The following is a 23,835-nucleotide window of genomic DNA, read 5'->3' on the forward strand; positions in this document are numbered from 1 at the left end:
GACGCAAGAGGGCAGAGATATGGGAACATATGTATATGTATAACTGATTCACTCTGTTATAAAGCAGAAACTAACACACCATTGTAAAGCAATTATACTCCAATAAAGATGTAAAAAAAAAAATTTAAAAAGGGCCATCCGAAAAAAGTGTAAAAACCAGAAAGGCAGGACAGGCCATGGAGAACAGGGAGCCTTGTTACCCTGATGGGTGGGATGTAAATTGCAAACAGCCACTCTGGAGAAGTGTATGGTGTTTCCTAAAACATCTAAAAAACAGAGCTAGAGAGCATAGGGCACTTCCACTCATGGGCGTATATCTTGAGAAAAATAAAAATCAACAAGACACAGCCACCCCAAAGTTTAGGGCTGCTCTGTTTACAAGAACCTCGACTTCGGTGCACCTTAAATATCCCAGGAAAGAGAAAAATGGATAAAGAAGTTGTGGTACTTATGTACAATGGAATATCACTCAGCCATGAAATCAATGTCATAAGGCCAGTAGCAGCATGAGTGGATTTAGGTATGATGATTCTAAGTGAAATAAGCCACACAGAAAAAGAAACTTATCATGAGATATCACTTATAGAGGGAATGTAAACATGGCTACAATGAACTGAATTACAAAACAGAACAGAGTCTCACATTTAGAAAACACACTTATGCCTGCTCAAGGGGAAAGGTGAGGTGGGGTGATGCATAAAACCAGAGTTTGAAATTAGCACAGATACCGTTCCATAAATCAAATATGTAATAGACAAGACCTACTCCTTGCCCAATGAACTGGACTCAACACCCCCTATTCACCGCAGAGGAATATATCAGACTAGTAAGAATCTTAAAACCTATGTGTTGGTATGTCTCCGCAAGAGAATCAAGTGTGTGTAGAGCGGCATAAACATAGCAGTGAAAATCAGCTAAACCCCATTATAAAAATAAATTTCAAAAAAGAAAAAAGTTATTTGAATGAATAAAATAGCTCCATTTCTGTAGAATTTCTATTATAAGAAATGAAGACCCAACGCAGCCAAAAATAAATCAATAAATTTATTTAAAAAATAATAAAAAGGGGCTTCCCTGGTGGCGCAGTGGTTGAGAGTCCGTCTGCGGATGCAGCAGACGCGGGTTCGTGTCCCAGTCCGGGAAGATCCCACATGCCGTGGAGCGGCTGAGCTTGCGCGTCCGGAGCCTGTGCTCCGCAGCGGGAGAGGCCGCAACAGTGAGAGGCCCGCGTACCGCAAAAAAAAAAAAATAATAATAATAAAAAGTAAAAAAAAAAAAGAAAAGAAAACTGACACATCTAGATACCAGTCCTATTCTCAGCCATCTTCATCCTCAACTTCTCAATCCATGGCTTCCAGCATAAAAACAGTGATCTTTAGGCAGAAAAAATTGTTGGGCTATGCAGTGGGGAAAATAGGAAGGAACTTAAAGGAAAAATGGTCTACTGCCTCATTATTATTATGTAAATATAAAAATGATTTAACAATATAAAACTTAAAGGAAAATCATTTCCATCACAGGGTAGCTGGCCTTTCTCTTTATTGCCCCAATTCCTAGAACTAGGTAATTTTCCTAAGGGCATATTTGGTAGATACCCCCAAATTCAATCCAACACACACACACAATCAATAAAGACACAAACATTTACTTCTGTAGGTATCATTATCTGCCTTCTTATCTTCTTACCTCACTATACATACCTGCTTAGGGACTTAGAATCTAGGGATTTAAAGATCACTAAGATACTGTACCTCTCATCAAGGAATTTTTAGGGTAGTGATAAGATAAAACAGATATACGAAGAAATGCAACTAAAGGGAAATGAACATACCACAAGAGTGATACAAGTAATGTTTCAGGGAATTTAAGGAAAGAATCATTTCTCATTAGGTTGATCAAGAAAAGGCTTTATGGAGAAGGTACTATTTGAAAGATAGATATTTAATAGGTGTAGATGGTCAGGGAAAGGAAATGTGTTCCAGGTATAGGAACCAGGAATGAGACACCACTTCCCAACTACTGGATGGCTGTAATAAACAAAATAGACAATAACAAGTGTGATACCTTGCTCATGGGAATGTACATGGGTGGCCACTTTGGAAAACAGTTTGGCAGTTCTTTAAAATGTTAAACACAGAGTTACCAAAAGACCACTCCTAGGTATATACCTAAGAGAATTCAAAGCATATGTCCACACAAAAAATGTGTACACTAGTGTTCATACAGAATTATTCATAATAACCGAAAAGTGGAAACAACCCAAAAATCTATCAGCTGATGAAAGGATAAACAAAACGTGATATTAGCCACAGAACAGAAATTATTCAGCAATAAAAAAGAATGAAGTACGATACATGCCACAACATGAATGATACTTGAAAATATTATGTCAGGGAAGAAGCCCGTCAAGTGAAAGGCCACTACTGTATAATTTCATTCACATGAAATTTCCAGAATAGGCAAATCTATACAAATAAAAAGTAGATTAATGGTTGCCAGAGCCTGGGGGGAGGGGGAAATGGGGAGTGGCTGCTAGTGAGCATGGGGTTTCTCTATGGAGTAATGAAAGTGTTCTAAAATTACAGGGTGCTAATGACTGTACAACTCTGAATATATTAAAAACTACTGAACTATACTTTCAAAGGATGAATTTATGGTATCTCAATTATATCTCAAATAAAGCTGTTCTTTTTTTTTTTTTTTTTTTTTTTTGCGGTTCTCGGGCTCTCACTGCTGTGGCCTCTCCCGTTGCGGAGCACAGGCTCCGGACGCACAGGCTCAGTGGCCATGACTCACGGGCCCACCCACTCTGCGGCATGTGGGATCTTCCAGGGCTGGGGCACAAACCCGCGTCCCCTGCATCGTCAGGCGGACTCCCAACCACTGCGCCACCAGGGAAGCCCAAGCTGTTCTTTTTTTAAAAGCCATTAAATGTTCTGTATCTGGTTCTAAATAATGGTTACATGGGTGTATTCATAGGTTAAAAAAATCTTCCCATTATACTTAAGAATAGGGCACTGTATGCACTTTACTCTGTGCATCTTGTACCTCAATAAACAAGCTAAAAAAATAATCTACGGTGATAGACATCAGAAAGTGGACAGTTACTGTTAGAGGCAAGAGGGAGACACTCAGGTGATAGAAATGTTGTGTTTTGATCTGGTTGGCAGTTGCATGAATGCAGCTACATGATGTATACACATGTGAAAACTCATTGAGCTGTATATGTAAGATCACAGTACTTTGCTAAATGCATACGATACCTTAATAAAAAGTTGTTTTTTTTTTAATGGAGAAGCCATTTCATTAGAATGGACAGGCAGAAATAGAGTTAAGGAGTAAGTACCTTTCAAGAAATGGAGTTATAGACCACTGCCTTCCCCACTACACTTCCCTGGTGGGAAAAAGTTAGGAAAATATATACAATGAGTAGGAGAAGTGTGAGTATACTGTTGGAGGAAAATCCATTTAGAAAGGAAGAGAACCAAGAGGATAATTAACAAATTCAGATCTCAAAGGAAGAAAGAGGGGGGAAAGTTAAAGTGAGTTTTTTATCAAAAATTTTAAAAGCATAGTTCTAATTATGTTAACATGAACAAAAGGAACTTGGCCAAAGGTTTTTAGGCATCTTGATCCTGAGAAGCAAGCTTAGCATGGGGCAAGCCATCTCCTCTTAGGAGTTAATGCGACTCTGGATTTCCCACTGGGCAACAATCCAGTGATCCTATCAGATCAAGCAAATCAGGTGCTGTGCTCTACCAGTCATTTGGTTGCTTGATAAAAGATGAATCAGGAATCTCAGTTCCCCAAAATGGAAAGTCCTCGCAATAAACCTCTCCACCATCCCTAAAATAGGTCTAAAGTAAACTCATCTCACGGGTCAGGATGAAAAATCCATTCCAAGGTCATGATTAAACACATTCAGTGCTGAAATATAAATAACTTCTACTTTGCTGTTTCTAATTCTGTTATCCACTGTTCCTGACACATAGTAAAAACTCATTTATTGTTACTTACCATAAATTCTAGGATTTTGCATTCTGACGCCTCTGAAATTATGACACATTTCAAATCTGATGGCACTTTGTAATTTAGTCTCATTTTCCCTCAAGGACACATAAAACAATGGTGCGAATTACAGTAAATGGCATCTTAGATTTGATGACATACAGGACTTGTTGAATGAACCAATGATTGAAAGATTAAATTTGGAGCAGGCGGTTGGTTACCTGAATAAGAATGCTGTGTGCCCTCACTGGAAATGGATGAAGTTCCTCCAATAGCAGTAATCCCTTCTCTTTTGTTAATTATTTTTCTGAATGTTTTGCTGATGTCTTTGCTTTTTAACTCTTGCATTAGCTGCAATGGGAGAGAAGTAAAATTGACTCTTGATTAAATAACCATTAAAATCCGTGCAACGTAAAGGATAGTTATTTATTCGGAATGACATCGAAATAAATACTAATCAGTTGTTCTTGCACGTATTGCTTGTGTAGACAGATAACTCTCATGTCATTTTATAACAACACAAAATGGACAAATGTTTGCACCCCAACCTATAATTAAACTCAAAGTGTACACACTGAAACTGTTCGCCTAGACTTGCCATGGTCTTTTGTACTAAAAACTAAAGCAGAACTAGCTACATGATGAAGATTTTAAAATGCCTTAACAAAGATATCATCCCATCTGAACAACTCAAACGTATATATGTTAAAGTCAAGAAGTCAGCTTTTGTTGGAAATTACACAGGCGTAGAGAGAAACGCCCTCTGTCAGGCCCTCTGTCACTGGCTACCCTAGAGCCTGGATAAACTGAATTCAATCAGTTCTCCATGCAGCAGACAAAGTGAGTTTTAAAAAATGCAAATCTGATCATGTCAATTCATACTCTATTCCACTGGCTTCCTACTGCTCTTAGGATAAAAACAAAAATCCTACAAGACCCTGACGACCTGACTCACTTCTCTAGCCGCATTCCTAACCCTTAGCATCTCAGCTCCAGCCACACTGATGTTTTTTTCAAGTGCTTGAGAGCACTCACCATCCCTAAAGGCACAGAGGCTCTACACATGCTGTTACCTCTGCCTGCCTTGCACAGTACTCATTTCTCCCACCTGCCCCTTTTATCTGTTCCTTCAGATCGCAACTCAGTCTTCACAGCGTCAGGGACAGTCTTCCATTTCCCTGAATCTCTGAGTTCCCTAAATCCCCACCAAGTTCACTTCCTCCTACTACAAACTTTCAAGGGACCTGTCCTGCTCTGTCACAGCATTTATCACAGTTATCTTTTATCCATCTGTGTGATTCTGTCTTCCCCTCCACCTGTAAACTCCATGAAAGCTGGCGCTACATCTCTTTTTGTTCATCACATTACTCACAGTGCCTGAGTTCCTGGCAAGAAAGGAGCTCAGATATTTGCCAGATGAATAAAGAATGCAAAAGCAGACAATTTCTATTTCATAAATATTTATTCAATTATATTAGTGAATAAATTAGTTCATTAATTTTCATATGAAAAACACAGTCATGGTGGTGTTGATGGAAGGTAGTGACAGCTCTTCCTCAAGCGCCAGCTGGCAATGGCAACTCAGTCATCTCTCTCAGCCTGAGAGGTCTGAAATACCTGATACACAATATTCGGTTCTATTTTTCTTTTATTGGTGGAGTCATATATTATTTTGCATCTTCTTCAGTTCCCTGAGTCTCAAGGTAGTTTAATAAAGAAACCACAGCTGGCATCAAAATTCACCCGGTGGCTTTACCAAAACTGAAGATATAACCAATCACAAGGAAACAACCGGTTTCTAGGAGGTATATCTTCCATACCTTAGCTATTTCAGTTACAAAAAAATATTCCACTTCACAAGACCAAGTACTAAGATACGAAAATATTCTGCATACAGAGATAGTCAATAAGCATTTAAATTCAACTGTAGTTTTAGTAGGGCATGAAAGATTATTATCTAAACCTGACTTCAATTCCAACAATTTGAGAATAATTTTTTCCTTTGTTTTATGAATTACCTGTGGAAATTATTGTTATTATTGTTATCATCATCATCATCACTTTAAAGCAGTGCATTATCTGGTCTCTGAAGCCAGATTTAACCAAAAAGAGCAATGACATTACTGAAATTCTGCTTGAAGCAAAACAATCAGTAGCCAGGAGAGCATTTAGATTACTTACTGACACAAACTCTTCGAAGCTGATTTTCCCATCTTTGTTGTTGTCAGCAACTGCTAGAATTTTCTCCACGATTTCGCGAACCTTGTAGCCAGGCAGAGGAAGGCTTGCTTCCTTAAACAGGTCCTGGAGTTCATAGTCACTGACATACCCACTGTTGTCAATATCTAAAAAGATAAATTATGAGCTATCAAATATCACTTGTACCCTGTTGGAGATCTGCACTCAGAAGGCTGTTTGGGGACTTCCCTGGTGGTCCAGTGGTTAAGAATCCGCCTTCCAGTGCAGGGGATGCGGGTTGGATCCCTGCTCGGGGACCTAAGATCCCACATGCCACAGGACAACTAAGCCCGTGTGCTGCAACCACTGAGCCCACACACTCTGGAGCCCACGCACCACAACTAGAGAGAAGCCTGCATGCCGCAATGAAGAGCCTGCGTGCTGCAACTAAGACCCAACGTAGCCAAATAAATAAATATTAAAAGAAAAAAAAAAAAAGAAGGCTGTTTGGGAGACTCACAGGCAGGCAGAACATTTCAGGTTTGTTTCACAAGTGGCAGTAATCTTTTCTCCTACACCTGAATTGTACAAGGTATACTATATACTTTACCAAAAAAATTCATATTTAATGAACTTTACCCCCATAGATTTAGGGCTACCATATGTATTTTAAGTGTATAATAAGGACATTGTGCTGACAGATGAAAAACTCAGGTTTAGCACATGACTAAGTTTCAAAGAATTAAGCATGGGGAGGTCTCAGATATCTAGTAAGAAATATAGCAGCATCGGTCATAGGGGAACACCCACCCAGACTTTGACTTCTTTATGTAATTTACGAAATGGAAACCTGGTCCCACATTCCATATAAAATATGTGCATCATGTAAAATACACATAAGGCACTTCTGGTCTACATTTCACTTGGTGACAGTTCTGTTTCACTTGTCAATAATTCACTGCTTCTTCATTAGGTATTTATGATACCATTATGTAGGCCGAATGATGTTTGATGTCATTTTGAGATTAAGTGTTCAAGAAATAATTTCACACCTACATTTGGACTTTTGGAAATAGGTTTCCAGGTGTTTTCACATCATCACTGAGATACGCTTCCCTGGGTTTTCCCTAGAGACTGGATATCGATTCTTGGCACAGAACAAAGGCAACACAAAACACTTCTGGCCAGAGTTGGCAACAGGGCTTTGGATTGTTTGGTTAGTTGCCTGGATCCACCTTGTATAGGCTCTCTTTACTCATCTGGTAGTAGTTGCTTTGTTTCCTATATTTCTCTTTCCTCTCAGTATAAGAGCTATCAACACTAAAACTGAATGAATTACAAGACAGAAACTTTTCTTTTAAACTCTCATACACAAGTTTTAGAATTAATACTGTTCAGAATGATGAAAAATTTCTAAACTAGAATCTACCAAGAACCAAAATAGTGCTATAATCTCAAAAGGAAGCTAAATTGCTTGAAATTGCAATAATTGCTTTCTTTGAATTTAGAGTAAAATCTCATTATTTAGTACATCACCAGTTCAGAATTGTTTCCTATAATTCTGAAATTGACAAATAGACTAGGCAGACTTACTGCCTACCAGCACTGTGGTGGGGAGTATTTAAAAATAAACAAGATCAAGAAAAAGTTACTTACATGCTATCCGTCATGCTAAACTATCATTAAGAGTTAGGGCTCTGAAGATGGACAAATCTGTGTGCTTAAATCTCAACTCCATCCCTACAACCTCTGTGGTTTGGGTGTGACATGACAAGAAATAATAGATACCACTTAATGAGCACATATTCTGTGTCAAGTGATTTGTTAAGAACTTCACTTATCTAATGAAATCCTTACAACAACTTTGAGGTAGTTAATAATATTATTCTAATTTTAAAGATGAGGAAATCAAGCCTTAGGATAAATAGCCATAAAATCACAGTTTAAAAAGAGACAAGGCTTTCCTACAACTCAACAACAAAACAACAAGCAACCTGATTTAAAAATGGACAAAACACTCGAATAGATATTTCTCCAAAGAAGACATACAAATAGTCAGTAAGCACATGAAAAGATATTCAACATCACTAATCATCAGGGGAATGCAAATCAAAACCACAATGAGATATTTTATACTCATAAGGATAGCTGTTACAAAAACAAACAAACAAACAAACAAAAACAGAAAGTAATAATCATTGGCATGGATTTGAAGAAACTGGAACCCTTGAGCATTGCTGGTAGGAGTTAAAACGGTGCAGCCACTGTTGGAAACTGGTAGTTCCTCAAAAAAATTAAACAGAATTAAATTATCCAGCAATTTCACTTCTGAGTATATACCAAAAATAACTGAAGAGAGAGACTTGAACAGATATTTGTACACCCATGTTCATAGTAACATTACTCACAATAGCCAATAGGGTAGAAACAACTCAGAAGCCCATCAACAGATGAATGGATAAACAAAATGTAGTAGAGATATACAGTGGAATGTTATTCCGTCTTAAAAAGGAAATTCTGACACATGCTACAACATAGATGAACCCTGAAGACATTATGCTAAGTGAAATAAGCCAGTTACAGAAAAACAAATATTATATGATTCCACTTATATGAGCTACCTAGAGTAGCCAAATTCACAGAGACCAAAGTAGAATAGTGGTAACCCCAGGGGGCAGGCATGTGGGGGAGGAGGATTGTTGAGGAGTTAGTCTTTAATAGTTTTTAATGAGTATAGTTTCAGTTTGGGAAGATGAAAAAGTTCTAGAAACAGATGGTGGTGAGAGTTGCATAACAATGTGAATCTACTTAATGCCAACAAACTGTACACTTGAAAATGGTTAAAATGGTAAATTTTATGTATATTTTACCACAATTGGGGGAAAAAAAGACAAATATTTTAACCTCTCACTTCTCCCTAGGGACCCAAAAATATCCCATCTAGCAAGGTTGGATGGGCATGTCCCTCTGCCTCTGAGAAGAGTTGTTTGGTACAAATTAGCAGAGGATTACTGAGTTCATGAGTAAAAATTTATCTTATACATAAAGTAAGGAAGTATAAATTCTGCTAGTGTTAGCACTTCCCTCACACAGAGCAAATTATCTTGCTGTCAGAACTGTTCCATCAATGAATTATTTATTCAAAATATCATTAAATAAATATTGCAAGATTCTATGTCCATGAGATATAAAGATTAAAGTTGGTGTGTGAAATAGAACTAATTCATTCGTTTTACTAAGACCGAGGTAGCACTTTTATTCAAGCTGCCAAACTGTACCTATAAAATAATGAAAAATACCAAACTAGGAGATACATTTTTATCACTTCCTCTGTTTCAATGCTCGAAATGAGCAGAACATTTCAATAATTGCCCAATTTTTGTCTTGGAAAGACACTGTGCACTGCATACAATACTCCATAAAATGTATTTTTAACAATAACTTTTTAGAAATCATGCAATGCTCTACTGCCTGCAAAATAACGAGCCTAAGGCGGCCACCATGTGGACTGTATTCTGAAGGTCTGAGTTACTCTGGAAACAGCTGTGCAGGGAGAAGTGGAAAGGCCCAGAGATTTGTAGAATTCACTTTATTTCATAACAACAGTTTGTAAGTCACGAGCTTCCTGAGAACTTTACTCATTTGTTTTTTCAGAGAGAGCTTTATTTTTTAAAACTTAAATCTTTCTTTCTTTATCTTGATCTCTGAAACTTCTGCACTGCATTCCACCTACATTAATTTTAGTCATTATTCACTAGGTTTGTGAGAAATCTAGGCACAAGACCAACTGTGATCATTCCATCCTCCCTGGTCTACCCTCTGACTCTGCTTTCCAGAGTGCTCTAATGCACCAGCAAAGGAGACCATTGAGGCAGGGGCAAGGTTGAGGGTGTTACCATCTCAATATCTATTCACTACACTCACCTTTCCCTAGGTTCACCTTTCACTTGCACGCATGTACAGACTAGAGCAAAAGATGGTATTCATATTCTCATGGGTTTCCTAAAAGCAAAATGCAGAAGAATCGTGATCTGACAGAGGATGGGGGAATTTTTTGGAAGAAGAAGACAAAGCTGTCAAAATGATGTCATAAAGACAAAACACTGAATGGCTTTAAAAGTGAAAGAAGAAATATAAGAGGTGTGACCTTTAAAAGCAACACTAAGCTTTTTAAATTATGCATGAGGGAGAAGGAAAATAAGACACATAGCCTTTAAAAATTATATCAAGGGCTTCCCTGGTGGCACAGTGGTTAAGAATCCGCCTGCCAATGCAGGGGACACGGGTTCGAGCCCTGGTCCGGGAAGATCCCACATGCCGCAGAGCAGCTTAGCCTGTGCACCACAACTACTGATCCTGCACTCTAGAGCCCGTGAGACACAACTACTGAGCCCGCATGCTACAACTACTGAAGCCCGCGTGCCTAGAGCCCGTGCTCTGCAACGAGAAGCCACTGCAATGAGAAGCCTGCGCACTGCAACGAAGAGTAGCCCCCGCTCGCCACAACTAGAGAAAGCCTGCACGTAGCAACAAAGACCCAAAGCAGCCAAAAAGAAAAAATTAAATAAATAAATTTTTAAAAAGATTTTTAAAAAATAAAATAAAAAATAAAAACTATATCAAGATTTTAAAATATTCTGCATGAAGGCAAAATGTGTTATTGTTCGTGACAAACACATGGAGGCCAGAGTTCAGCTTACAGACAAGGAAGTGTTTCTATATTTTCTCTGTAATGAGAAGATCATGTTAAGCATATTTAGTTACACTGTCATTCATTAACCTGGTGTATTCTCTGCAAAGAAATGATCAAAGAATTCAAAGTCCAATTCTCCTAGAAATTCAAGCCAGTCTTAGTCTATCTTTCAGAAAGAAAGAAAGAATCCAGTGAAACCCAGATGGGAAAAAAAAAAAAAAGGAGTAAGTCTGGGGGTTAAGGGGTGGTGGTGGAAGCAATAGAAGGTATTGTTCCATTCCTGGAAGGCTGGTATCAAGCAGAATAGTAACTGTGTATTTAGTTTTTCTCAAGCATACCTATTTTATTAAATGCTTCTTGTAGTTCTTCCAGCTCCTCCCGAGAAATGGTGGTGGTGCTGTTCTCCATCTCTGAGTAGGAAAGACTACCTTCAGGTCTTTATATCTAGGAAAAGCAATGTTAGAAAAAGAACGTTAGCCCTCTGGAAACATTTACGTAAGCAGTAACAGAGGACACAGGCAGTAAAATATCTAGAAGAAATCACCTGAGAGGTCTGGCTGACGAGAAACAACTAGGAATAGATCCCCTGATAATACTCTTTCCCAGCACAGGTGAGCCAGACAATAACTGAGATTCAGTAAAGGGAAGAAACACCGGTTTTCCACACCCTGTGCTTATCCAGGGCATAGGCATTTCTCAATGGTTTGTATAATTTTCATTTACATTTGACCCACTGTTTCAGTAAAAGAAGCATTTCAAGTTGAGGAAAGTATAGCATTTAAAAATATAAAGGGTGTGGTTGGAAAGTAAAATTTTAGGACATGAATAATGTCCACAAAAAGAATAAAGTTAGAGCTGGATCATCCTGGATGGAGCTTGTGGCTCTAATGTTTAACTTTACAGCATTCAACCATTGCCACCTCCTTTCCCTTTCCCTGTGCTGGGTCTTTCCCAGATCTGCAGGGCCCTTCTTACTCTGAGCAGGTGAGACAAACTAAAACAAACAAACAAACAAAAATGATGCAAAACTGGGTTGTAAGAAAAGAAAGCATGTGATATTCATTATAGAAAATAATTGGTGGGATCTTCCCGGACTGGGGTACGAACCCGTGTCCCCTGCATCGGCAGGCGGACTCCCAACCACTGAGCCACCAGGGAAGCCCTGCTCATTTTTTAATTAGGTTGTTTTGGGTTTAAATGGAATTCTTACTTCCTGGATGCAATTTCTTACATGTTAGCATTAAATACATGTCCACATTTTTATTGAATTCTCACTGTTACAATGTTTTACTGTATTTAATACTATTTACAGGCATACTCATTTTGTGTTGAAAGAGATGACACAATCCTTTTAGGATTTTTAAGGATAACCCCCAGTCTGCAAAATGCTAATTCTGTCATGGCTGGCTTTGACTCTCTGTGGTTTTGGATATCCTGCATATCCTTTCCCATATTCAAAATGGTTTCTATCCCTTGTCTCAAAGTTTTAAAAATAGTGCTCCAATTTTAGCATTTGCACTCCACAGAAAGGCTGCAAATTAACAGTCCTTGTGTTGACCTTGCATTTGAAATGATAAATATACCTGGAGTTCTATTCTTTGCTCAAGCCTATTCAAATGTATGTCACTTGTTAATTACATAAAATATTTTTATTCTCCCACAATCAGACAAAACCAGCACATAAGCGTAGTGAAAAAACAATTTACCCAAATGATATTATTTCATAAGGATAAAGAAGTTTATAGCATTATACAAGTCCTTTAGTATTTAAATGAGAAAAATACAGAACAATCTTTAAGATATATTCTTAAAAGAAGAAAGCAAGATGGAGAAGAATAAGTATGGTTGGCGGAAGGGGAGCTGTATCAGTTGTGTATTTATAAAAGCATTTCCAGAAGGATACAGAGAAAGGTAACAGTGATTGCCTCTCGAGGGAAAATGGGGGATTGGAGGCACAATGATAAAGGGGCTTACTTTTCATTATGTATATTTTTAACTTATATTTTTAGACTATAAGCCTACCAAAATCAAAAATAACTGAAAAACAATAGAAGTAATTGTGGTAAGACACTGGAAAAAAAATAAAATAAATACTAGTGGTCTGAAAGTATACACTATTGAACACTGACAGATAATAAGATTAATATATACGTACCTATATCTATATGTTACAATTTTAAGTAAGAGCACCTATATTTCCTTACAAAGCAAAATACTATGATTAAAATAGCAAAGTAATTTATAGCCTTCCACAAAGGCATGACGATTTAGCGGTAGAATGGTTAATGGAAAATATATTGCCTGTTTTGTAAGTGTGGACTCTGCATAAACATACAATATCAATATTTTTCTAAGGTTTTGCAAAATTATGATAATATTAGGATTCTTCAGAAACTAAGTACAGTATATAGTCTGCCTTAACAAGCATGTTTTTTTTGGCTGCTCTGCGCAGCATGCAGGATCTTAGTTCCCTCATCAGGGATTGAACCTGCACCCCCTGCATTGAGAGCACGGAGTCCTAACCACTGGATCCCCAGGGAAGTCCCAACAAGCATTTTTACATAGCACAATAAACTTATCGGGAGCAATATACACTGTTGGCTGAGAAAATATTTGATATGTAAAAGACTGTTACATGATCCCCAAATAAATTGCTTACTATGATATTTTTCCATGGAAAAATGTTTCTGCTACAATAAGAAGCACTGACGTTTACAAACTTTATGGACGAGAATTAAAGTTTCAAAGTATTATGTTAAAATTTTAGAAGAGGGCTTCCCTGGTGGCGCAGTGGTTGAGAGTCCGCCTGCCGATGCAGGGGACACGGGTTTGTGCCCCGGTCCGGGAAGATCCCACATGCCGCGGAGCGGCTGGGCCCGTGAGCCATGGCCGCAGAGCCTGCGCGTCAGGAGCCTGTGCTCTGCAATGGGAGAGGCCACGGCAGTGAGAGGCCCAAAAAAAATTTTAGAAGAAAAGCTCAATGACCCTATAACTAGTATCCCCATATTTATTTGTCTTACTACTCCCAGACTTAGGTGATTAATGCACTGTCCTAAATGCTTTGTGTCCATTCTCACTTACTCCTCACCACTCCATGAGGTAGGTACTGTCCTCACTTTATAATTGAGAAAGGGATGCTTCATAGGATTGAGTAACTTTCTCAAGGTCCCAAAGTGAATAACTCTCATTGTCTCCTAACTGAGTTATGGCAGAACCTGACTGTCTCATTCCTACTTCTAGGCCAATATGCTCTGCCGCCTCCCCCATATAATCTGACATCAAATCATAAAAACATGTCAATATGTGTTTGTACAATAATCACACAATAACTTACACAACATATGAAGCATATATTATATATCTGTGAAATAAGAATTTGCATTTTAAAAGAAATCAGCTTCTGTAAAATTCTTTATAAAGTTTTGGGGAAAACATTCTAGCTAGATCAACTCATTTTTATTTATCACATAACCTGTCGGTCCTGAAACACTGTAGAATACACAGTTACTAGAATTCACTTTGTAGTTTTAGAAATGAAGAACACATCACTAACAGGTACCCAAACACTGAAACACACATACCTGGATGCCTGATACAGCTCAGAGCATAGTTTTCCAAAGTCAGTCCTGAAAGATGCAGCCCAGAGGTGGCCAGGATCACTGACCAGAGATCCACCAACAGGGCAGGTTATGCTGAATTCTCTAGACAGGTACATCTTCCCATGGATTTTGACATGTGCCCTATACATCTTCAATAATTTCAACTCTGCTTTCCTCCTCTGCTTTTTTTTTTAGCCCATATAATTTTAAGTAAAACCTTCTTTCACTAATTAAAGCCCCCTTTTTCCCCTCTCCTAATCCTCAAGTGTACCTGACACAACCAAACATAAAATTGGAAAGTTAAGAAAGTATATTCTAAAAATGAACTTTTTAATTTAGATGAAATTGGATCTCATCTTTTCTCCTCCCTCAAATTTCTAACTTCCTTGAATCTTTAAAATCTTTACCAAAATTAGTCTAAGTAGCCCTTTACGACTGGCAGGATCTAAAGCTCTTAGGACAGTTTCAAAGAAAAAGGCATTAGAAACAACCCTGAGACCAACAAGACTTTGATGCCTTTCTACCAATCCCAAAGGTCCCAACTTCGAGGGATCAAAGCTGTCTTTCCTGGTACCTTTTGGCTTCCCGGCTATTCTGCTTTCCCTCCTCCCACTGTGGTCCTAGACCAGGACACCTGAGATTCTGAGTTCTCCGGGGAACCACTGGCCCAGGGCAGGCAGCCTTCCCCCAGCCCATTCTCCAAAATTCCCTTCTTCCCTTCTTTCCCCTTCTCTAGTCTTAAAAACAATAATGGCAAATATTTAGAGAGGACTTTCAGTGGGGCTGGAACTATGCCACCTTCCTCACACACATGAGCTCACCATTTATCTGTTCCTCTGATGGAACAAGCATCCTCCCTTCAAATGTAAATTAGAGGCCTACAAAGATTAGGTAACCTGCCCAAGGAAGGTAGACAAAATAAAAGATTCAAAATCAAATCTGTTGGGCTTCCCTGGTGGTGCAGTGGTTAAGAATCTGCCTGCCAATGCAGGGGACATGGGTTCAAACCCTGGTCCGGGAAGATCCCACATGCCGCGGAGCAACTAAGCCCATGCACCACAACTACTGAGCCTGCACTCTAGAGCCTGTGAGCCACAGCTATTGAACCCACATGCCACAACTGCTGAATCCCATGCACCTAGACCCTGTGCTCCGCAACAAGAGAAGGCACCGCAATGAGACGCCCGCGCACCGCAACGAAGAGTAGCCTCCGCTCACCGCAACTAGAGAAAGCCCGCGCACAGCAATGAAGACCCAACGCAGCCAATAAATAAATTAATTTTTAAAAAAAGAACATAAAGAAATGTGGTATTTCTTTCCTACCTGATTTTTTATGGCAAAAGCCTTGATGGTGTCTCTCTAGAGAAGTGACCAGGATCAGATGTTCCAGAGCATTTCAGTACCTCTGGTGAGTAGCAGTTCTACTGGTGTCCTGTCTCCTCCTTCCCTTCTTCACAAACTTAGCTCCCACCACAGCCCTCCTCTTTTCCTTTCACATCCTATATTCAGCTCTCCACTACAAGTTGAAAGATCACAGGTGAAAAATTTAAAAAAAAGAAAGAAAGAAAGGAAGGGAGGAGGGGAGGGAGGGAGGGAGGAAGGAAGGAAGGAAGATAGATCACAGGGTCACTGGAATAAATCACTATGTGAAAAAATAAACAGCTAAGAAATACAAATCAATTGAAGAGTTTTCTTTCTAATTTAAAGGAAACCTGGAAAATATTTTTATCTATCTATAATATTTCCATCAATCTCCTTTTTCAATTACATTTCACAATAGAGAGCTGTGCCATTCATTTTGCAAAAAGCAAACATCATATTCCATATCAACCTGTTAATTTCTTCAAATCAGATTTTCTTTAGTTAACTGGAATGTCCACTGACTCTCTAATATAAGTATGAATTGGGATACCATTGACTTTGTTAAGTATTAGTCTCCTATTCTACACACCAGCCTGGAGTGCCCTTTGGACAAAGCAAGTTATTAATGGGTACGGTGTAATTCACATTTTCCCTGAGCATCTTTCTGCTCTGACAGAACGGAGCTCAGCTTTCTCATTCATTCTACAAGGGGCAGCCATGCTAGGTTTCCTAAAAAGTGATCAGTTTGATCGCCAACAGCCAGGATTTTCCAAGCCCCAAACTATTTTTTAAAAGGTAATGTTAAAACGAGTTCCCGTTATTCTCAAATAAGCAAAATAATTTCCTAAGTGCCTGCACGATCCTAGAAACATAATTAGGCACCATTATGAAGAGTTAAGACAGGTTTAACACCTGGGATGAAGGGACAGTTGGCTCCGAATTGACTCATTTGTGACCTCTCAAAGGGAGGCCTGGTAATCTCCTGCAAAAACAAACAAAACAAAAAGTAACAATATACTGTTATCTTAATGTTGGGGCTTTTTTCCGCTTCAGTTTTTCCAAGTCTTAACCATCTCATTACTCCCCACACTACCAAGTTAACATGCTCTCTGCCACCTACGCTCAATCCAACAGTCCACTCACTAATGCCCACATCTCCTTAACCCCTCTCACCCGCATTAGATCGCCTCTGTCTTTACCTTGGCTCTTATGTATTATTCACATACACTAATGTATTCTTGATTATGTGTTGTCTTGTAATCGTCACATTTTGCTGTTTTATTCTTTTTCACCTTCCTAACTTCATTGCTTGCTCTTTGCAGGTAAAAGATACATATTTTCTTCTTTTTATGTTCCCCATGGCCTTACTGTATTATGTACGTAGGGAAAGTTTAGTTAAATTCGTTATCAGGGATATTTCCCTTCATAGAGCAGGGATAGTACTAGGTCAAAAAAGGGCCAAACAAAACAATGGTCAGTGGGAAATGCGCCACCAACAGATGAGTGAAAAGACTGAGAGAGGGCTTCCACACCTCGATAATCAGTCTTCTTCATTCACTCACCTCATTATTTATTCAACAACAACTTATGAACACCTGTTCACTGTGCTGAGTATTAGGGGCACAAAGATGGCACTGGAGTTTTTGAACCCACATGGGTTGAAAATCTTTCAAAATGATCTTTGCCCTAAATCTTGCAAAATAGTTTTTGTCAACTTTTTCCTAATCCTTTCACAAAGGAGTAAATAATATAGCCCCGATTCTTCCCTAGGGGAACCTTTTAAGTGTTACTCTTGCAAACACCAGATAGAGAAATAAAGAAATCCGCCGGCAAAGTAGAGAAGAACAAAGAGAACTCGCCTACATCTTGTCCCCACTGCCTCACTGCATGGGCCACCGCGATGGTCACCTCCATGACCAGCTGCAGTTAAATTCATCATAGTCCTGTGTATTTGTACACTTGGGCTCTGACTTGGGTTGCCTTCTGAGCATTGAGTGGCTGCTAGAGTTTCCACCAAGGTCTTTCTACATCCATTTACTTCAAAGCCCCAGTACGAAGCCCCTAGTAAGGGAGTTTAAATTCATTCATTCAAGTACTCAACAAATAACGTACTATTTGACTGGACTAAGCATGGAGATTTAAAGATGAATAAGAATTAGTTTCTTCTAAAACAACATTCAATGCAATGCTGACCAGGTTCAACTATAAATGCCTGAGAAGTTTAACTAAAACTGATTTTTTTTGATAAATGATATAAAGTAATCTTATGATGACTTCTCTTCGATCAACAAATTAGAATCATCCCCTAATTCATTTGCTGTTTTAATCTGGATTTAAAGGGACCTCCTTGTATACTATATATCACTTATTGTAGGGGTTATTCAGCGTATATCATATATAATCCTGGGTTGGAAGTTTCTAACTGTAGCCAAGGCAATTGTAGTATATGGAATGGCAATATGAGGCGGCTAAAAGGGGTGTGCATGTGTGGGTTTGTGTCTGTGTGCACACGCACGTGTATCTACACACATGCACAAGCAAACATATGCCCTGAAGAGAAAATAAGAATGGGAGAAAGAGACAGGGACCAAAGACTTTTGAAGAAAACAAAAACAGAAGTTTTTGGAAAAGCATTTAGCATGTGAGAAATTCATGTAACTCTCTTTCTTCATTAAAGCAAAGTGCAAGTCAGAGGTAGGCAAGACCCCAACCAGAATACCTATGTAAAAGCATGTGGTGAGTCAACAAATATTTAGAGTCCAAAAATGGACTCAGACAAAAAGAAAAAAAGTAGATTATACAGAAGGACTTGGAAAAAATAACTTTCCCAAGAACAGACACTGGAAGCTGCTGGCACGACAACTCTGACCTTCCCTACTTTGTGTACGGGATTTGGTCACTCAAGCCCAGAGGTTCAAATGTCATTTGACTTGTGCAGTTGAATGAATAGGTGTGAAGAGTTAGAGTTGCTCACTGAATGGTTAAATCTGCGTGTAAAAAAAAAATTGGTCTCTTCTCACAAGGCCCTTACTCCAGAGTTCTCCCCATTATCCCTGACTAACACCAAACAGGTGCCGACTCAGGTTTGAAACCCAAATACTTAAAGTAGGTACAAGTGCAGAAGTGATAAAGGGATGGCCTAGGCAGAGGGACAATGTGCAAAGCTCACCTCCCACCCTGTGCCCTTAGCTCCACCCGGACGGGTACACTAATGGATCCACCACGCCTCAATGGTGTAGACACAGCTCCTCCACTGCAGCCTGTCCAAGGGGCAGGGAAACCTCGGCCCCTTTGTTAGCGAAGCCAAGGTTAATAATATTATTTGAGTTGAGAAATAGGAAACTACGTTAAATGTATACCTAAAAGATACAAAGTAGAGTTTATTGATCCAAGCTTAAGTCAAGAATATCCATAGGAGACCGTGATTGGAACCATTTGGAAGTGCGAACCAAAGGGGAGGCCTTAGTCCCCAGTACCCCCCTGAAGCCTCACACTCTAAGTTCAACATTAAATGAATATAACTAACTTGTAAACTGAGGAAATTACAATCTATGAAGTGGGAATCAGTTCTTCTCAGGGCCTACTGACCCATGATACCCCATGGTCCCAAGCTCAGCAACTCTTCTGCTCTGAAGGCCATGAAAATTCTTCCTGGTCCCTAAAGTCCTAGATGAGGGATGAGGTCCCTATATCCGACTCCCTAGCCTTCACCCCTTTTCCTGATGTTTCCACGACGCCAATCAGGGCTCTAAAAGAGGAAGCCATGGCTGAGCTCCAATGGACTGTTGCCAAGAGGAATCAGGCCAAAGTCGCCTGATCTTCTGATGTTTAAATGGAAGCAGAAATCCATACTTTTATGTGCCATCTGATTTTTAAATCTGGCAAACAATCTGAATTATTATAAACACCAGGGGTGTCTAACTAGAACCCCAGTCTATTAATTTTGGTTCTGTACCTCCCTAATTTTGTTACTTCACTTGGCCTCCCAAAGGGTCTTGGAGGAAATGCTGTGTTTCTCTAGAAACACTTCAAGAAAACTAGCTCATTCTAAGGGCCAGGAGGAAAATATTTAGTCCCTTAATGTGTCAAAACCCAACCTCGGTTATGCACCTCTTACCATATGATCTCAATGAGGGACATTTCCAAGTGTCAGCTCCTCTGAAAGAAGAGGGTCCAACAGGTCAAGAGCCCATCAATCAGATTCCTAGCTCAGGTAACTGGATCTGCCTACCATCCCAGGATCTTTTTCTTCTCGTTTATTATTTACATCCCATCTACTCTCCCCCAACCCCACCCCGACTTTGGACTTCTCTGGCTAAGAAAATTCAACACACAAGTGTTACCCAAGTTCCTCTCATATAATGTTCCAATATCATCAACACTTCAAGTATAATTTTCTCAACATATTTTGTTTTCTTCTCCAGCACCTATTTCTATACTTCTGGTAACAGCACCAATTTTAGTTTGGGGGTTCTACTCATTCCCTATAATCTATCCATGCCATTTGACTGAAGCTCCTGTCCAAGCCTATCAGCACGTCACACTCTCTGGCCATAGTGATTTGGTTTAGGGATGGCCATATCGCCCAGCTGGAGCCAAGAAAACAGAAGGCTTTTGTGGAGCTTTCTGTAATGAGAGTCCCACACACTCCCCTTGACCCATATTCATGAGGATGTAGAGGCCAGAATAGCTGCAGCCATCTTGCCTCCACGAGGAAAGAACCCAGGGCTGAGAAAGAAGCCCAAACCAACACTCAGCAGAAAACAGTGACAATGAGTGAAGAGAAAACCCCACACCCGGCAGGGCTGAGTCTTGAATCCCACCGTGCTAACGCCTTTGTGCTTCTTTAGTTACTTGAAACAATATATTTTTTTAACATCTTTATTGGAGTATAATTGCCTTACAATGGTGTGTTAGTTTCTGCTTTACAACAAAATGAATCAGTTATATATATACACATGTTCCCATATCTCTTCCCTCTTGCGTCTCCCTCCCTCCCACCCTCCCTATCCCACCCCTCCAGGCGATCACAAAGTACCGAGCTGATCTCCCTGTGCTATGCGGCTGCTTCCCACTAGCTATCTACTTTATGTTTGGTAGTGTATATATGTCCATGCCTCTCTCTCGCTTTGTCACAGCTTACCCTTCCCCCTCCCCATATCCTCAAGTCCATTCTCTAGTAGGTCTGTGTCTTTATTCCTATCTTACCCCTAGGTTCTTCATGACATTTCTTTTTTCTTAAATTCCATATATATGTTAGCATACGGTATTTGTCTCTCTCTTTCTGACTTACTTCACTCTGTATGACAGACTCTAGGTCTATCCACCTCATTACAAATAGCTCAATTTCATTTCTTTTTATGGCTGAGTAATATTCCATTGTATACATGTGCCACATCTTCTTTATCCATTCATCTGTCGATGGACACTTAGGTTGCTTCCATCTCCGGGCTATTGTAAATAGAGCTGCAATGAACATTTTGGTACATGACTCTTTTTGAATTATGGTTTTCTCAAGGTATATGCCCAGTAGTGGGATTGCTGGGTCATATGGTAGTTCTATTTTTAGTTTTTTAAGGAACCTCCATACTGTTCTCCACAGTGGCTGTATCAATTTACATTCCCACCAACAGTGCAAGAGGGTTCCCTTTTCTCCACACCCTCTCTAGCATTTATTGTTTCTAGATATTTTGATGATGGCCATTCTGACTGGTGTGAGATGATATCTCACTGTAGTTTTGATTTGCATTTCTCTAACGATTAGTGATGTTGAGCATTCTCTCGTGTGTTTGTTGGCAATCTGTATATCTTCTTTGGAGAAATGTCTATTTAGGTCTCTGCCCAATTTTGGATTGAGTTATTTGTTTTTTTGTTATTAAGCTGCATGAGCTGCTTGTAAATTTTGGAGATTAATCCTTTGTCAGTTGCTTCATTTGCAAATATTTTCTCCCATTCTGAGGGTTCTCTTTTGGTCTTGTTTATGGTTTCTTCTGCTGTGCAAAAGCTTTGAAGTTTCATTAGGTCCCATTTGTTTATTTTGAAACAATGTTTTTTAAAGCCAGGTAAACTGGGTTTCTATTACTTGCAACAATGAGTCCAAACCGATAACAAAGAGCAGTAACAGACGTAATTTACAAAAAGAAAATGGAAAAAGGCAGGGTGTCAATTCCTCAAAGGATAGAGAGTATTTGGAGATCCCGAATTGGGAAAGAAAATTAACCATAATTATATTTTCTGAATAGATTTACATCTAGTAAGAAGCATTTTTTTTTTTTTTTTTTTTGCGGTACGCGGGCCTCTCACTGTTGTGGCCTCTCCCGTTGTGGAGCACAGGCTCCGGACGCACAGGCTCAGCGGCCATGGCTCACGGGCCCAGCCGCTCCATGGCATGTGGGATCTTCCCGGACCAGGGCACGAACCCGTGTCCTCTGCATTGGCAGGCGGACTCTCAACCACTGCGCCACCAGGGAAGCCCAAGAAGCATTTTTTTTTTCATAATTTGTTATTTACCACCACCACACCTAATCTCAGAAATTCAGTGTATCAGTGAACTACCGAACAGTCAGTTTATGGTTGCTCCCATAGCAATCAACAGTGTTACAGATTATATTCATAGCCTAAAGGCTTCCTAGCCTATGGCTTCTTTGTACCTTTTTTTCCTTCCCTTCATCTACAAAGGTTCTCCCCACTTCTCTCTTAAGTCATCTCTAGCTAAAGATGACAAACTGAGTAGTAATATAGTATGAGAAATAACAGATATTTCTTGTATGAGGCAGGGCAGGGCAATCTAGCTATAATAATGAACATTCAAAATCAACAAATCATTAAAATCAGGACATTACTAACCTACACCTCTAGACTCTACTCTTTCTCTGTGAATAATTCTTGTTTCCCACTCTACCCTGAGAAGGGCCTTCTCTTTCTGTAGAGGTCCCTTTCTGATGGTCTCATCACTTTCCTTCCTGCCACTTACTGTCACTAAGCACAGCTCAAACTCCACCATGACTTCCTTCATTGCCCTCATTCCATTTTAGCACGAGTTTATTGCGAAGATCTGAGGTACTAGGTATTGCACCAATATCTGGAGGCAATCAAATGGTGACTAACACTGAGACCTGGCTCTCAAAAATTTACAACCTAGGAAGGGAGTCAGTAAACCACAGATGACAGCAATGGCAAACGCACAGGACTCCTTCACCCACTGCCGACGTCACTCCAATAGCAGTTCAAACCCACGGAGCCTGGAGTTGCCTCAGGATTCCCTTTTCAGCATGGCCCCACACACAGCCCCTACCAGGGGGCCAGCCCTCAAAATCAACTGAATGTCACCTCCAGCACCGCAGTACAAACTGGAATGAAATAAGCAGGAAAAGAAGAATCTTCTGACTGGAAGATTCAAGGAAGACTTTACAGAAGAGGCACCCTTTGAGACCTTGAAAAATGAGCGAGCATAGAGAGAGAGATGCAAATCCCAGTTAAGGGAGAAAAGTCTTAGAGGTCTCCCCACAGAGCACTGGGTCTGACAAAATGGAGTTCTTAACTAAGTATCTGTGTTGTATTACAGCATCTTATCACCATGTAATTTTTAATTACAGAAGAAATGTAAGATACACCATTGCCCTCAAGAAACTTAAACATTTTCAGGGTGATAAAATGATGCAATACAATATAAATACTTACTTTAAAAATCCACTTTTAACTTCTTGGTGACAATGATGGTGAGTGATCCTATTCAAAAGGTGTCACTCCTTTGAAAGCCTTTAACTTTTCTGTTAGCTCTTTTGCCTATTGGTAATTTCCATCTCTGACATATGAAAAAAAAAACCCCGCCGTCTCCAAAGATGGCTGCATGCTACATCTTGTATTCGGAACAGACCAATGCTGGCCAGCCTGAAGACTTCCTCTTTCCATTCACGTAGGCCAAAATTCACTTCTTTTGCACCTCAGACAACAAATGACATTATCCTCCAAGCCATACTTTCTAAGGAGGACGTT

The 23,835-nt window shown here is 39.5% G+C and overlaps 1 protein-coding gene across 1 annotated transcript in view; it reads right to left on the bottom strand.

Annotated features, from left to right (window-relative positions):
- The window catches only part of PLS1 (plastin 1), a 103,837-nt gene that overhangs the window by 38,391 nt on the left and 41,611 nt on the right, over window positions 1-23,835 (bottom strand). The window contains exons 2-4 of the mRNA XM_079922829.1: window positions 11,218-11,323; window positions 6,190-6,353; window positions 4,230-4,359 (exon numbers count right to left, since the gene is read on the bottom strand). Coding sequence (XP_079778955.1) covers window positions 4,230-4,359; window positions 6,190-6,353; window positions 11,218-11,287 — 364 coding nt within the window. The 5' untranslated portion in view covers window positions 11,288-11,323. The remainder of the gene's footprint in view (window positions 1-4,229; window positions 4,360-6,189; window positions 6,354-11,217; window positions 11,324-23,835) is intronic.

This window comes from Stenella coeruleoalba (assembly GCF_951394435.1).
Source record: "Stenella coeruleoalba genome assembly, chromosome: 5".
NCBI classification, from domain to species: domain Eukaryota; kingdom Metazoa; phylum Chordata; class Mammalia; order Artiodactyla; family Delphinidae; genus Stenella; species Stenella coeruleoalba.